This window comes from Symphalangus syndactylus, chromosome 10 (genome assembly GCF_028878055.3).
Source record: "Symphalangus syndactylus isolate Jambi chromosome 10, NHGRI_mSymSyn1-v2.1_pri, whole genome shotgun sequence".
NCBI classification, from domain to species: Eukaryota; Metazoa; Chordata; class Mammalia; order Primates; family Hylobatidae; genus Symphalangus; species Symphalangus syndactylus.
In genome coordinates, this window is record NC_072432.2 from 94,788,439 (window position 1) to 94,805,665 (window position 17,227).

General features: G+C 40.0%; 1 protein-coding gene across 6 annotated transcripts in view; it reads left to right on the forward strand.

Moving 5' to 3' along the window:
* The window catches only part of SLC9A9 (solute carrier family 9 member A9), a 608,568-nt gene that overhangs the window by 46,997 nt on the left and 544,344 nt on the right, over positions 1-17,227 (forward strand). For all 6 annotated transcript variants that reach the window (XM_063610659.1, XM_055295145.2, XM_063610660.1 and 3 more), the window contains 2 exons: positions 4,224-4,301; positions 5,692-5,768. In XM_063610659.1, coding sequence (XP_063466729.1) covers positions 4,224-4,301; positions 5,692-5,768 — 155 coding nt within the window. The remainder of the gene's footprint in view (positions 1-4,223; positions 4,302-5,691; positions 5,769-17,227) is intronic.

Consider the following 17,227-nt stretch of genomic DNA (forward strand, 5'->3'; position numbering starts at 1 on the left):
TATGAGAGCTGTAGAGAGTGAGTTGAGCATAGTTTGTGATTTTGAGAGCCTCTAAAAGTATTAGGGCGGTGGCAGCTGCTGCATGGAGACATCATGGCCAGTCTAAAACAGTAAGGTCAAGTTGTTCGGACAAAAAGTCTACAGGGCACAGTCCCGGTACTTGTGTAAGAATTCCAACTGCACAGCCCTGCACTTCGGCTGTGTGTAACGAAAAGGATTGGGATGAGTCAGGGAGAGCTAGTGTGGGAACAGTCTCTAAAGCTGTCTTCAAGGAATGGAAAGAGGAGTGAGGAAAGGACTTAGGATCTATGGGGTCAGCTAGGTTTCCTTTTGTGAGTTTATATAATGGGTTTGTTAGGATGGCAAAACCAGGTATCCAAAGGTCAAAGTATCCAACCATGCCTAGGAAGGAAAGGAGTTGTTGTTGTGTAGAAGGTGTTGGGGTTTGAGAGATTAGTTGGACACAATCAGCAGGGAGAGCACGTGTGTTTTTATGAAGAATTATGCCGAGGTGGGTAATGGAGGGAGAAGAAATTTGAGCTTTGGAGGGGTATACCCAATATCCTTTGGAGAATAAATGTTGAAAGAGCAGGAGGGTGTCTTGTTAGGAAGATTCAAAGGAGGGGCTACAAAGTAGAAGGTCATCATTATATTGAATAAGGTGAGAAGTGGAGGGGTGGAAAGAAAGTAAATCATGAGAAAGAGCTTGGCTGAAGTAATGAGGGCTGTCCCTGAAGCCTTGTGGCAGCACAGCCCAGGTAAGCTACTGGGACTGATGGGTGTCAGGGTCAGTCCAGGTAAAAGCAAAGAGAGGCTGGAATGAGTGGTGCAGGGGAATAGTGAAAAAAGGTATCTTTAAGATCAAGAACGGAATAGTGAGTTGTGGAGGAAGGTATTGAAGACAAAAGAGTATATGGGTTTGGCACCACGGGGTGGATAAGTAAAATAATTTGGTTCATAAGGCGCAGATCCTGAACTAACTTGTAAGACTTGTCCGGTTTTTGGACAGGTAAAATGGGGGAATTGTAAGGAGAATTTGTAGGCTTTAAAAGGCCATGCTGTAACAGGCAAGTGATAACAGGCTTTACTCCTTTTAAAGCGTGCTGTGAGATGGGATATTGGCATTAAGCAGGGTAAGGGTGATTAGGTTTTAATGGGATGATAAGGGGTGCATGATTGGTCACTAAGGAGGGAGTAGAGGTATCTTATACTTGTGGGTTAAGGTGGGGAGATACAAGGGGAGGATGCGAAGGAGGCTTTGAACTGGAGAAAAGGCGGCAACGAGGTGTGGCTGTAGCCCAGGAATAGTCAGGGAAGCAGATAATTTAGTTAAAGTGTCTCGTCCTAATAAGGGAGCTGGGCAGGTGGGGATAACTAAAAAGGAGTGCTTAAAAGAGTATTGTCTAAGTTGGCACCAGAGCTGGGGAGTTTTAGGAGGTTCAGAAGCCTGGCCGTCAATACCCACAACAGTTATGGAAGCAAAGGAAACAGGCCCTTGAAAAGAAGGTAATGTGGGGTGGGTAGCCTCCGTATTGACTAAAAAGGGTACAGACTTACCCTCCACTGTGAGAGTTACCCAAAGCTCAGTGTCCTGATGGTCTAGGGGGCTTCCAAGGTGATTAGGCAGCATCAGTCTTCAGCCGCTAAGCCGAGAAGATCTGGGAAGGAGTCAGAGAGCCTTGGGCCAGAGTTCCAGGGGCTCTGGGAGTGGCTGCCAGGTGAGTTGAACAGTCTGATTTTCAGTGGGGTCCCACACAGTTGGGACACGGCTTAGGAGGAATCCTGGGCTGTGGGCATTCCTTGGCCCAGTGGCCAGATTTTCGGCACTTGTAGAAAGCTCCTGGGGGAGGAGGTTCTGGAAGAACTCCTGTCAGCTGTGGTTCAGGTGTTTGGAGTTCCTACGTGCTGGAGATGTGGCTGGGGTTTCTCTCACAGTGGAGGCAAGGAATTGCAACTCAGAATACGTTGCTACTTGGCTGCTTCTACTCTATTATTGTACACCTTGAAGGTGAGGTTAATTAAGTCCTGTTGTGGGGTTTGAGGGCTGGAATTTAATTTTTGAAGCTTTATTTAATGTTGGGAGAGGATTGGGTCATAAAATGCATATTGAGAATAAGATGGCCTTCTGGCCCCTATGGGTCTAGGGCAGTAAAGCGTCTAAGGGTTGTTGCCAAATGGGTCATGGACTGGGCTGGGTTTTTATATTTGATGAAAAAGAGCCTAAATTCTAACTGATTTGGGAGAGGTCAGATAAAGAAAAAGGAGCATTAAGCTTGACTATGCCTTTAGCTCCAGCCACCTTTTTAAGAGGAAATTGCTGGGCAGGTGGGGGAGGGCTAGTCATGGAAGAAAACCATAAGCCGGACCAGGTGTGAGGAGGGGAGGTGATAAAAGGATTATAGGGTGGAGGAGCGGAGGCTGAGGAAGAATTGAGACCTGGCTCGGCCTGGCGAGGAGCAGCCTGGGGAGAAGGGGAGAGGTCAGATGGGTCTGTAGAAAAGGAAGATTGGAAAGACTCAGCGACGCTTGGGGTTGGGACTGAGGGGACAGGCGGGAGGGAAAGAAGCAAGATTTGGGACGAATTGTGTGGGAACAGAGTAGGGAGGGACCGATGTGTAAAAGAATGCCTGGACGTCAGGCACCTCAGACCGTTTGCCCATTTTACAACAAGAATTATCTAGATCTTGTAGGATGGAAAAATTGAAAGTGCCGTTTTCTGGCTGTTTGGAACCACTGTCGAGTTTGTACTGGGGTCAAGTGGCATTGCAGAAGAAAATAAGATGCTTAGATTTTAGGTCAGGTGAGAGCTGAAGAGGTTTTAAGTTCTTGAGAACACAGGCTAAGGGAGAAGAAGGAGGAATGGAGGGTGGAAGCTTGCCTATAGTGAAGGAGGCAAATTTAAAGAGAAGGGTAGAGACATGGAGAAGGGTGTGGGGAGCAGCCCTGGGCAGCCAAACCAGGTGTCCCCGCAATTGACTTGCCACCAAGGGAATGTGGGTGAATGACCAAGGCAGGTGTCCCCGCGGTGATCAGACACCAATGGAATGTGGGTGAATAATCAGGCAGGCATCCCCACAGTGATTAAACACCAAGGGAAGACTGTCTTCCCCGAGCCCGTGACTGGCGCCAGAGTTTTGGGGTCCACGGATAAAATGTGTCTCCTTTGTCTCTACCAGAAAAGGAAAGGAACTGAAATTAAGAGAAGGGAGAGATTGAAGTGTGGCGCCAAGATTGAAAGGAGAAAGAGGTTGAGGGATAGTGAGAGAGGTTGGAGAAGAGAGTAAAGAGAGGCCGCTTACCTGATTTAAAATTGGTGAGATGTTCCTTGGGCTGATTAGTCTGAGGACCAGAGGTCGTAGGTGGATCTTTCTCACGGAGCAAAGAGCAGGAGGACAGGGGATTGATCTCCCAAGTGTGGTCCCCTGATCCGAGTCACGGCACCAAATTTCACACGCGTCTGTGTGAAGAGACCACCAAACAGGCTTTGTGTGAGCAATAAGGCTTTTTAATCACCTGGGGGCAGGTGGGCTGAGTCCCAAAAGAGAGTCAGCGAAGGGAGATATGGGTGGGGCCGTTTTATAGGATTTGGGTAGGTAGTGGAAAATTACACTCAAAGGGGGTTGTTCTCTGGTGGGCAGGGGCAGGGGACACAAGTTGCTCAGTGGGGGAGCTTTTGAGCCAGGATGAGCCAGGAGAAGGAATTTCACAAGGTAATGTCATCAGTTAAGGCAGGAACAGGCCATTTTCACCTCTTTTGTGGTGGAATGTCATCAGTTAAGGCAGGAACCGGCCATTTTCATTTCATTTGTGATTCTTCACTTGCTTTGGGCCATCTGGACATAAAAGTGAAGGTCACAGGGGATAGGATGGCTTAGCTTGGGCTCAGAGGCCTGACATTCCTGCCGCCTTATATTAATAAGGAAAATAATATATATATATTATATACATATATATAAAAAGACATTTTTCTCAGAGAGATTTCATTGAGTTTTTGCTGTTGTTAGCTATAGTGTGGAAGTATGTAGATTTTACATTTAGAAGCTACAGTTATACTGTATGAATTTCCAAATTTTCATTTTTTCCTACCTTCATCTCTGCCAAGTTAATAGTTAATATGCCTCACACAGGCTTAGCAAAAGCAATTACAACTGTTTTTTGAAACACATTTTTTTAATGACCCAAAGGAGCATCATTCTAACTATACTTTTTTTCCTTTCTGGCAGATGACATTTGATCCAGAAATCTTCTTCAATGTTTTACTGCCACCAATTATATTTCATGCAGGATATAGTCTAAAGAAGGTAAATATATAGTGATCATTTTCTTCTTTTATCATTAAGTAGAGAATTTTACCAGCACTAATGAGAAACTGTTATTTTATGGGCTTCTCTATTTGGTAAGAGTATCATTATCTTAGATTTGTGATACAGATTCAAACCTGGCCTTCTAAACCTATTCTGTTGAATACAGGCCATTAGCCACATGTAACTATTGAGCTCTTGAAATGCGACTTGTCTGAATCGAGATGTTCTTTAAGTGTAAAATACACACTGGATTTTAAAGATTTTGTATTTATTAAAAGAATGTAAATATTTCCATAATGTTTTATATTGATTTCATGTAGAAATGTTAGTATTTTGGATAGATTGGATTAAACAAAACATTATCAAAACATATTTCATCTTTTAAAAACATTTTAATGTAGCTACTAGAAAATTTAAAAATTTTTAAATATGTGGCTTGCATTATATTTCTATTGGACAGCATTATTCTGGATGATTGTAACCAAAGACTTTGGCTATTAATTAACATTGAGTTTATCCTTTAAAGTGAAAACTCAAGAATACTGTTGATGCTCATAGAGAGGAAAGTCCAGTTTTGCAATTTCTATGCACTTGTCTAACAGTACTTGAGCACAGCCTGACTATGCACATTTTGTACATTAGTAATTCACATAATGGTTTAAGTACTGGCATCCCCTGAGCCACAGAGTGAGGCTCCAGCCTACATGGTTTTTGAGATGCAGAGGTGATGTGGCTGCTCTTCTGCTCCTCAGCTCCCACTCTAGGATTCCTGGGGCTTTCCTCCCCTTGAGCAGTCATCAAACAATTGTACTCAAACAATCTTCCTTCCTCCAGCCTCCCAAATTGCTGGAATTACAGGCGTCAGCCACCCACCAGGCTGTTGTAGATTTTTAAAGTTTATTTTCATCACATTCAGAGGACATAAAAGAGAAGTCAGACATTCAGTAAAATCAAAAGGCAACTTAAATCCCTTAGAATATTTGTTGTTGTTGTTGTTGTTGTTTTAATGCTAAAGGAGTTGCATTTACAACAAAACTTCATGAAAACTGTGTCTTCCATTATTGCCCCGATTCCGGCATAGACATTGCCCAGTTCCTTGCTTCCCTCTCAGGTCCAGCCAGTTCTGGGAGTTGTCTCTCTCATCCCTACCTACTCATCTTCCAGTGGGTTTTTTTTTTTTTTTCTGCTTCTTGACTTTTCCCTCCAGTCCTTTGCAATGATAATCAGTTAAGTCCCTATTAGCACAATAAGGCCAGGAATGAGGCTCCAAAACCAAAATTTGCCTAAACAGTGAGGGGTCTGTGAACTGCATACATTTATTTTTATTTTCTGTTGCACTAAGAAAAAATTCTGATGTACTCTATTAAATATCTTTTTTTCTCCCCAGAGACACTTTTTTCAAAACTTGGGATCTATTTTAACATATGCCTTCTTGGGAACTGCCATCTCCTGCATCGTCATAGGGTAAGTGACATTCGGAGCTCAAGTTGCAGGTGGCTGTGGGGTCTGTGATCTGTGTGAGGGATCTAACACTTCCAGGATTCTTGCTGGCTGGGAAAATTTTCTTTTTTTTAGTATATCACATATTTGTACGTTTTTTCTGACTTAATTCCATGGCTTCTGACAAATACAAGGCTTCAAATCCAAGCAAACTAGAGGATTGCTGGACTTTCTCGTGAGTTCTGGACTTCTGACTTAGGGAATGTGGATCACTTGCCTTGAGTTATGTGAAGCGCATTGCATTCTTCTTTTAGTTTGAATAATGCCGATATGCTCACTGCATTCTTTTTGTCTTCTATTGAGGGACTTTACCTGTATTTGGCAGGAGTGCAAAAGTAACTATATGCCAAGAGTTTTCTTTCTAAAGGAAAGTTTACAAGACAGCAGTCTGAAACAGATGTGTCCAAATATCAACAGAGTTGCTTAATACTGGAATAGCTTTTCAGTTAATACCCTGTAGAATGCAGACTCTTTTTTTCATTGTATTTTCTTGATTATGCTACTGAGCCCTAAGTCACACTTTACACACTCTGGCTTGCAGCTCATCATAAAGCAAAATGTGGTCCCAAATGGTGAAGGCAATCCAGCCTCTGATAATCTCGTCCAGTACATTAAAGCTCCACTGCAGAAAAAAAAAAATGTCCAGGTACTATGACTGTGATGATGCAGATGTCTTCAATTGTCTGATACAGTCAACTCTACTCTTGATTTTTACTGTCTACAGCTGTTATAACCCAGAACAAGAAACTGATGCTAAAAATACACATGGTTCATGCCTCCATCCCTTCTCTTATGGAGTTTCTAGTGTGTGTCAGTTGAGACCAAGGAAGTGTCAGGTGATGTCTTTACTTGTGCCTATAAGCAGAGGGATTTTGTGTTGAATGCACTGCTAAATTTCTGTGGAGTTGAGCCTAGAACAAGTCAGGCTATGTTATATAAAAATATTCAGAATGGTTTAAGGCAGTGAGAAAATTAAAGATTTTAGCACCTGAAAAGGGAGGTTTGCAAGCCTATAGATTAGGGAGCCCTATTAAGTTTGGACACTTAAATGGTCTTTAAACTGTGAGTGACCTGAGAGACACAGGGTACTTGATCCTTCTTAAAGCATGTTCTAGGAGGGCTTTTCTGTTCTGTGAGTGTGCAATAGCTAAATATTCACATTTCTAAACTTTGCAGGGGCCTGAGAGATCTATGTAACTACAGCCTCTCATTCTGAAGATGAGACATCCTGAATAAGTAGTTGGCTCAATCTTATCATCTCTGAGAATCAGGGCCATTGTCAAAACAGAACGCAGAACTTCTGCTTCTGATCCAGCAGGTCTTCACCCTCTCTTCCTTTAGCAATTTCTCTTGAATTCCTAAGCATCCCTATACACTGTTTCTACACATTCAGAGAGGGTTCTGAGACATGTGGACTCACAACAAATGTTCCTTGGTTAATAGTAAAGATTTATTTTCATGGTTCTATAATATGGGGTCTTGAAATTTATAATGGATCCAAATTCTAAACTCTTGGACAATGCTGCCAAATTATAGAATAGCAAGTTTTTATTGTTACCTCATTTGTTTGGTACAACTGGTTTTAAATATATTTAAGTGCATTTATTTATATTATATGCTTTCACTATCATGAAAAATCTAAATTCTTTCTTAGATCTTTCAATATCATTTTTTTAGAAAGCACCAATATATACTCTGTGTGTGTGTGTGTGTGTTGTATTGTATATAATTGCCTTTATCTAAAACATTTCAATTTAAGAGATCCAGTGATTTTCATTTAATGGTGTTGAGAACCTATTTTGATTTATTTTAAGACAAGATTTTAAATTGTTGGTTGTCCAACAACTTATAGTGGAAAGTCATTTGAATAAAGAGTAGTCCTAAGAAAAATTTGACCCCTAGGAGGTAATGGGTGACTTTACACTTGTCTTATGGGCAAAAATGAGGGAAGAGTATTGGCAAGTCCAATTGTTTTGGGAGCCATATAATAAGAAACAAGAATTTACTTTTATGCTGCCAGTCTTGATATATAATTTCAGAACTTCTGAAGAAGAGGGCACATAATTAAATTCAGATCAAACTGACACTTTCATAACTTGGTAACTTCCGTTATATGAGATACAATCAAACTATAGAAAATGACTGGCTGTATTTTTCTTATAAATAAATGGTGACAAGAACAACAAAAATTTATGGAGTGCTTGATACATATCATGCCCTTTTTAAAAGTACTTTGCATGGATTATCCATTTAATCCTCAAAATAATCCTATTAAGTAGATACTATTTATTACCCTCATTTAACAGATGAAACAACTGAGGTTTAAAAAGAGTAACACAGTGGTAAGTAATAGAGCTGGGATTAGTAACTAAATTGTTTGGCTCCAGAGTCAAATTCTTAATGCCAAAAACCTGCTTTACTTCTGTTTGTTGAATATTAGCACCAAAAAAATGAAATTGTATAAATCAATCAATATTCATCAACACACTGCATTTCTTCATTATCCCAGTAGGAGTTCTCATAGACATGGGAGATTTTTATTTGGGAAGTCCATCCAAAAAGAATTCACATTTTTAAGGGATGGCCTGAGTTTATGCAAATATACTCAGACTTGCATGAAATGGGCAGGGAGAGGGATTCAGAATAGAAGTTAGATCAAACTCTTTGAGAATAATTTCATAGAGGAAGTGGATCCTGGGCAGACATTTAGTGGAGAAGGATAAAGAAGTCAGATTTTCCATGCCATTAAGTGCATTAGTTATGGTGGGTGCCAGGAACGTTGTGCAAGGTTCCAGGATGGAGAGTAGGTTTCATATAGCAGTGCCAGAGAATGTGGGAATGAAAATGCTAGAGAGTCAGCTGACAAAAGGCCATGAAGTCCAGCATCCAAAATGTATGAGAACATGAAGGCCATGGAGAGAGATTGTGGAACATGAATGAAACTCTGCTAGTGGGCTGTGACCTTCTGTAGCTAAGCAATATTGGTTTTAGCTGGACTCAGATGCTTTACAGGCATGAAGATCATTGGGTTTATTTGCATGAACAAGGTCTTTAAGTTTATTAGTTTCATATCATTTCAGAAATTAGATGTAAACCATTTTTCATATTGCATGAGAAAGTTTAACAATATTCCTTCTGGCAAAAAAGTGGAAGAAACCTTTTTTTATTTCAATGATGGATCGCTCGGAAAGAATTCACCTACCTTCTCTAGTACCCTCCCCCATTTTATCACTTGAGAAGTAGTATCTTACATCCATCTCCTTCTAAAAAGAAAAGTCCATGTGTTTGAAATATTTCTGTATTCATGTCCTCCATCTTGGGGAACTATTCTTTGATCTTTGACTCTATGTCTCCACCCTATACGCCATGCCAGTATATCACAATGACAACCTAGCTGAAGCTCACTGTCAGCACATACATTTTGTTCTAAGAACACATTAGTACCTGTGAAATGCTTCTTTTTAAGAGCAACAAAAATTATATTCTCTTAGTTTCTCTGTTATTGAAGAATTAAAACAAATTCCACAGTTTCAAAAATATTTAAAGAAAGGGACATTAATCTAAATGATCAGGAATGGAGAATTAATTTTAAGAATACCTCATTTAAAAATTTTCTTTCCATGTGCCAGACACTGACTTATGCTTTTTACATGTATTATCTCATTTTATCTTTTACTACCCCTATGAGGTAAATACTGTTATTATCATCATTTTACATATGAAGATGCTATAGTTGAGACTTGTCCAAGATTATACAGTAAGTGGTAGTAAATTCAGAGCCAGTCTGACTCTAGAACACATGCTCTTAGAATCTCTTTGTCCTTCTCCTCCTCCTAAAATGACACTTTGTGTGTCCTGCAGTATTGCATTAAATGGGCAGTATATATCAGTAATTATATCTGTCTGACAAACTAAGACCTCAATAATTTCAGATTCTTACATTTATCATTATGGTTAGAAATCATGAAAAATCTAAATATTTCAGAATTGGCTGTGAATATAATTGCGAACAGGAAATCAAGCCTGTCTTTTCTTACTGAAGGTGGTTGGAGGGATGATATGAATCCATTTTACTTGCTTAATGTATTAGTCCACTCTCATGTTGCAGTGAAGAAATACCTGAGACTGGGTAATTTATAAAGAAAAGAGGTTTAATTGACTCATAGTTCTGCATGGCTGGGGAGGCTTCAGAAAACTTACAATCATGGCAGAAGGCACGTCTTCACAGGGCGGCAAGAGAGAGAATGAGAGCGAAGCAGGGAAGAGCCCCTTATAAAACTATCAGATCTCATGAGAACTCACTCACTATCATAAGAACAGCATGGGGTACCACCCCCATGATCTAATCACCTCCCACAAGGTCCCTCCCCCAACATATGGGGATTATAATTCAGATTACTATTCAACATGAGATTTTGGGTAGAGACACGGCCAAACCATATCAGCCAGAAAGCTGGACTTGGTAACTCACTCAGGAAAACATGGATTTATAAATATTATGAGGTTGTTTACCTTATTCATACAAACATTCTTGAGAAGTATTGATTTCTCATTGGGCTTCTTGAATATACACAGCATAGGGCTGTGCCTGACACCCCTCCCCATCTGTCCATGAGGCATAGGAATGAGGGGGCTGTGTGGACGCTCTCCCTCTGCCCTCTTGTGTGCCACTGTGCCTGCTCAACTGGGGACCTTGAGACCTAAGTGCCCTTGGAACAGGTTCTGGAAACTTCTTAACTAGGATAGATATGGTGAGTCTCAGTAGCCTCAAAATGCTGACTTCTAAGCCTGGATGACAGGACACGTTTACTTGTCTAGAACCCAAACTTGAGGATGTGTCCTTCATAAATGGAGGCCAATCTGTACCTCAGTGCCTTGCTTAAGCTCTAACCCTGGAAAGAGAATGATTTAGAACAGGGTTTCTAACCCAGGGAAGAGTGACCCTGAGATGGTACATATAAGGATTTCAGGGAAGCAGAGAATTTTTCATGGGAGACAGTCTGCATTGATCCCATTTCATCAGATTCTCTAGGAAGCTGCAATCCACAAAAGCACAGAACTAGTATGTTTTCCAAGAGCCTGGGCAAAGAGAAAGTCAGGACGTGAGAACTTTACGTATCTCCTTGTTTAGCCAGAACTAAAGGCTTCTCTAGGATGCACTCAGGGTGGCTATAAAGTATGGAGATATGCATGCTATGATTTTACCATGTACTGTGAGGTAATAAAAATAAACTACTTATTATGTATCTATCTGTGTTCCCAGACTTGGTGGCCATCTTGTATATATACCTAATAGTGGATGTGCTGAGTTTTAGAGTCGAGAAATGAATTTATTTTTTCAAAATATGCCAAATTGTTTTCCAAAGTACTGATATCAATTTTCCCTCTTAATTTTTGCCAATCTAGTAAGTATGAAATAACATTTTATTTTCTTCTTTTGTATTTCCTTGGTTGTTAATAAAGTTGTTTACATTTTTGTATGATACCTTTTCAAGCTTTTTGTCCATTTTTCTATTGAGTTGTTTTGTCATATTTTCATTAATTTGCCAGAGTTCTTTATATGTTCTTCATAACAATCTATACTCATTTATTTTGCAAATATTTTTTCTTAGTTTGTCTCTTATACTTTTACTTCATACATGCCTATGCATGATGTACTTCATACATGCCTATGCATGATGTACTTCATACATGCTTATGCATGTATGAAGTATACATCATCAGAGATGATGTCTTTTTTTTTTTTTCTTTTTTTGATGGAGTCTCACTCTGTCGCCCAGGCTGGAGTACAATGGCGTGATCTCACCTCACTGCAACCTCCACAGGTTCAAGCAATTCTCTTGCCTCAGCTTCCCAAGTAGCTGGGATTTACAGGCATGCACCACCACACCCAGCTAATTTCGTACTTTTAGTAGAGATGGGGTTTCACCATGTTGGCCAGGCTGGTCTCGAACTCCTGACCTCAGGTGATCCACCCACCTCGGCCTTCCAAAGTGCTGGGATTACAGGCATGAGCCACCATGCCCTGTCCATACATGATGTCTTTTAGTGAATAGAAGTTCTCAATTTTAATGCTGTCGGATTTATAAATATTTTCCTGTGTGGTTGGAATTTTTGTATTTTGTTAATAAGTCCTCCCCTACCTCAAAGTCAGAAAGATATTCTCTTCTAAAGTGTTTTAAAGTTGTGCCCTTTACAGTGAATTCATTCCCTGGAACTGATTTTTGTATACAATACAAAGTTAACATCCAATTAATTATTTTTCGTCCAATGGATAACTAATTACACTAATACCACTTATTGTGTAGTCCTGCCTTTTCTCAGGATCTACAACACCTCTTCTATAATATATTGTGGTGTCTGTTTCTAGACTTTTTATTTTATTGATTTATAATCTATCCCTGCACCAATACCATACTTTCAATTATTTTAACTTCATAATAAGTCTGTATATCTTGTAGGATAAGACAGAGGGGATCTTCTTCTTCAGGAGTACCTTGTCTGTTATTACTGTAGTTCTTTACTGTTTCATATAAATTTACTCCAATATATATATTTATGAGTATATGTATTTACATTTATAAGTATATTCTTATATAATTCATTTGTATTTGTATACCTTATAACCATTTCTAAGTATTTTTCTTACAGAACCACTTACATGTGAGCACTAGGAGACATGTATAAGGATATTTGTAGCAACGCTCCACAATAGCAAAAACTTGGAAACACTCAGATTCTATTAACAGAATAGGCAAATAAATTCACATAACATAATATTACACAGCAGTGAAGAACAGTGAAATAAAGTCATCTATGATGACATGGATAAATTTCAAAAACAATGTAAAAGAAACAAATCAAGTCCTGTAATATCACATGTAATATGGTATCTTTTCAAAATGTTCACAGATGACCAAGATAAAACAATTTTGTTTAAGCATGCAAGCATGTTTGGAGGTGTCAAGGTATATATGCATGTATGTAGTTAAGTAGGGGAATTAAAACAAAATTCAATGGTATGATTATTTCTTGGGGAGAGGCAAAAGAATGGAATGAAAAGAAGAAAATAAAGATAAGTGATTGATAATGTTCTGGCTCATGGGTTGGGGTGTGTTTCTAGGTATTCAAAATATTATTACAATTTATAATTGTGTATATCGTCTATATATTCTCTTGCATGTATCAATTATATTAAAAAGAAAATAAGAGAGACAACAAATGATAGGAGCTATTTAGTAGATTTATAAAACCCTGATTATGTTGCTTACTTCCATTTCTGGGAAACTCTGATTCTTCTGTTGTTTTCGTCTGTGTGTTTTAATAAGAACAACTCGGGTTGGCAGGCAGCAGCAGAGAGGAAAAAGTGCCAAGAGTGATGTCGCCAGTATTCCTGGTCAGTTCTTATCAGCTGCAGAGCCACTATATTTTCATTCTCTTTTCCCAGCTGTCTTCACCTCCTCTCTTGTTTCTCCCCTCTCCCTTCCCTTCTCTCCAAACCATGTCTTCTTCACTGCCCCTGGAGCCTATGTCTGGGCTGCTGCTCTCTGTGATTCCCTTTTCAGCCAGCTGCAGAATAGCAGAGCTTAGGGAGGCTGTGTTGAGTTAGGCTGGAAGGCCCCAGGCTTTCTCTGTACATTCATTTACTCTCTGGATTCTGAGTGGGCACAGTTATAGCTGTCACTGGTGTCAAAGAGAAAAATAAATATACTGCTGCCCTGACACAGCCAAATAAGAACAAATAATCTCTAATCTGTCAAGTACAACCCAAGCTGCATAGCAGTGTGGCTTCTCATATGCATATCACAGCATGCACGGGCTGTATTTCTGGCAGCAGAGAGGAGAGTGAAGTTTTGGGAAAAAGAAACAAAGGTAGAATGGAGAGGACTGTGGAGATCATCAGAGATGTAGTTTGGAGGTGAAAGAGGTGAAGCCATCAGAGCTGTGCGAGCCCGTGCATCATTCACCAATCTAACTGCCTGTCACAACCTTGAAGATGTTACAATAAGAGTAATAGCACAGGGGAGAGAAAAATGAAGCAAGTCCCGAGGGAATAAAAAAAGGGAAACAAATACTAACTCCAAAATAGGAAGTGTTGAAAAATGATATGTAAGACTGTTGTGGTAAAAAAGAAAAATGCCTAATAACATAAGAAAAATGTGTAAGAATAATTGAAGAGGACTCTATTCTGAAGGAGAATTTATCTGAGAAGTATTATTATTAAACAGCCTATCCTAAGGATTCCAAATATGGGATTCCTTTTAAATAAAAAATTCAAGTCTTAGAATTACTCAGCTCACCTTTATTCTTCAGTACCCACAGACAGAGTCATTTTTTTTTCTTGATTTGACCAAAATCTGATGGATTTGGGTCCAGCCAAGTTACAGTAAATGTGACTCTGCTTCTACACACACACGCTCACACACATCAACTCCATTCAGATAAAAGGTAAAAAAAAAAATCAGGGGAGTATATCAGTTACCTATTTCTATGTCACAAACTACCCCCAAAACTGAATGGGCTTAAGACAACAGTTGTTTTATTAGCTCACAATTCTATGGCTCAACAATTTAGGTTGGGCTCAGGTGGGCAGTTCTGTGGTTCTCATCTGAGGTCACCCATGTGACCACAGTCATCCAGTTCCTTGACTGGGCTGGATGGTCTAAGATGGGCCCACTCACCTGTCTGGTGATTGGTTCTGACTGTTGGCTGATTATTCTGGGGGGGGGGGGGTGGGCACAGGTGGGATTGTTCATCTTTAATCCATGTAGCTTCTCATTCCCCAGTGGCTTCTTCATATGGTGCTCACAAGTCAGCATTCCAAGAGAGTGGGGACAGAAATGCAAGGCCTCTTGAGGTCCAGCCTCAGAAGCCAGACAACATTGCTCTCACTGCTTTGTGTTGGTCAAGTTATCACAAGGGCAGCTGAGATTCAGTACGTAGGGAAATAGGCTCCACCTCTTGCTGGGAAGTATAATAATGTCACATTGCAAAAGGGTAGGCATACAGGGAGGGGAAGGATTATTGTAGCTGTCTTAATTCAGGCTGCTATAACGAAGTACCATAGACTGGTGTTTTATAAACAATAGATATTTATTTCTCACAGCTCTGGAGTCTAGAAGTCCTAGATCAGGGTGCCGGTATGGTAAGGTTCTGGTGAGGGCCCTCTTCACGATTGCAGATGAACAACTTCTAGTGTATCTTCACATGGTGGAAAGAAGATGAGAGAGCTCTCTGGATCCTTTTTATAAGGGCACTAATCTCATTCATGAAGGCTTATAACCTAATTACTTCCCAAAGGCCCTACCTCCTAATACAATCAGCTTGGGTGTTAGGATTTCAGTATAATAATTTTGGGGTGACACAAGCATTTATTCCATCACAGTAGCCATCTTTGCAAATAATCTACCATAAGAAGGGACTATAAAATACCTTCAGAGGTATCAAGGTAAGAACTTGCATTAGAAAATATGACTCAGGACTGGGCATGGTGATTCACGCCTGTAATCCCAGCACTTCAGGAGGCTGAGGAAGGTAGATCACTTGAGTCCAGGAGTTAGAGACCAGCCAGGGCAACATGGTAAAACCTCCATTCTCTAAAAAAAAAAAAAAATTAAAAATTTTTAAGAAAGAAAAGAAAATAAGACTCAGAACCTGATGTGAAACCTCTGGCTACAAAAATGAAACATGCCAGAGTATCAAGTCGACCACAGAAGGGCTAACTCACTGCCCTCTTCCATTAGACATACTGACATTCCAGAACCAGCATATAGTGAATTCCTCCTGTTTTGACTTAAGTGATATATTTAGAACGATTTTATAAGTTCTTTGTTTGGGTATAAAATTTGTGTAGGAAAATACATAAACCTAAAAGAAAGGGAGATAGAGAGCATGACTCAGTAAGTTTTTATGGTACCAAAGCAAAGGGTATTCACAGAAACTTGACCCCTGCTCAGCTGGAATGGAGAATTACGGGAAAGTTTTATTTAAGTTGATCACTTCAGTTGGTCTTTTTACCACTAGTGATGCAGAGAATGTGGAGGTGTGGCCGTATTAGCTGTAATTGCAGCAACATCTCTGCTGAGGGAATCTCTTCCGTGGCTGCATTTTTCTTATCAATGGCAATTGTGTGAAGTCTGGTTTGCATCTATGTGTGTCTGGCTGGTGCTGGTGCTTTGGGAAAGGATGGAGCTTTGCGGATGGTGAAAGCTTGATATTGGCATCTTATTTACTTTTCTTAAACAGTTGAAGAGAGACAAGTTTAAGGAGCTATGCCATATGGCCTTTATTACACCTTTCCTGGGCCTTGGACAGTAATTTAAAAATGAAAATTCATGAATCTTTCAGCAAACTATAAACTACAATATTGCCAAAACTGTCAAACATAATTGTTTGCTCCTCTCTATTCTCTTTTCCTTTCCACCTCCAGAGGTAAATCTTATTCTGAATTTTATTACAGTTTTTTGATGTGCTTTAGAGCTTTATGAAAATAGTGTTTTATTCTGTGTTGCTAAGCCATTTTCATTTTTCCCCATTTATGATTTTTATAAGATTCATCCATGTTATAATTTTAGCTGTAGTTCATCCACTTTAGGTTGATAACATACAAATATGTGAATATTCCATACTTTACCTATTGTCCTATTGATCAAGTGGTCAGTAAGTGCTGTGCCAGGGTAGGACTGTGAGACCACACTTAGGGGGCTAGGAGACGCCTCTGGGGAAATGACTCCTCATCTGAGACCTTAAGTTTATTTCAAAAAGAGGGAACCAGGCAAAGATATGAGAGAAGGAATCCAGGCAGAGGGAAGGCACGTGGGAGGGCAGCAGTAAGGTAGAGCCTCAGTGTTGCCTGTTGTTCCAGGAGGCCAGAGTGTGGGTAGGAGGGGGTAGGAGATCAAGATGGAATGGAGGGCGGTGACAGCTCAGTACTTGAGACACGTGTTCTGCAGTTTGGACTTTCAAAAGCACGTATCCTCTGTTTAGCATCCTGTAGCCTGCATCCTACTCTGTAGGTTGTAGGATGCAAAACAGAGGATCTGCGCTTTTAACGGTCATTCTGACCAGACGATGAAAACGGATATAAGGTAGCCAAGGCAGGAAGCAAGATAACAGTTAGGAGCTTATGAAAGTTTGAACCTGGATGCTACTCGGTTGGATCTGAGAGCTGTTTGAATGACGGAACTGACAGAATATGGCCTTGGATCAGATGGGCAGTTATCAATTTTCTAGCTTCAGCCGTAAGTTCATTCTGGCTTTGATTGTCAAATATATCACAATTTGGGCCTCATGTGCTACTTCTCTCCATCCTTTTGTATGTTCCTTACTAGGCTTAGCCTCTTAGTTATCATTTCTTTGTTTTTTATCAATAATTTTTAATTTCCAAATGAATCGATGAATTCATAAAAAGATTTGTACAACGC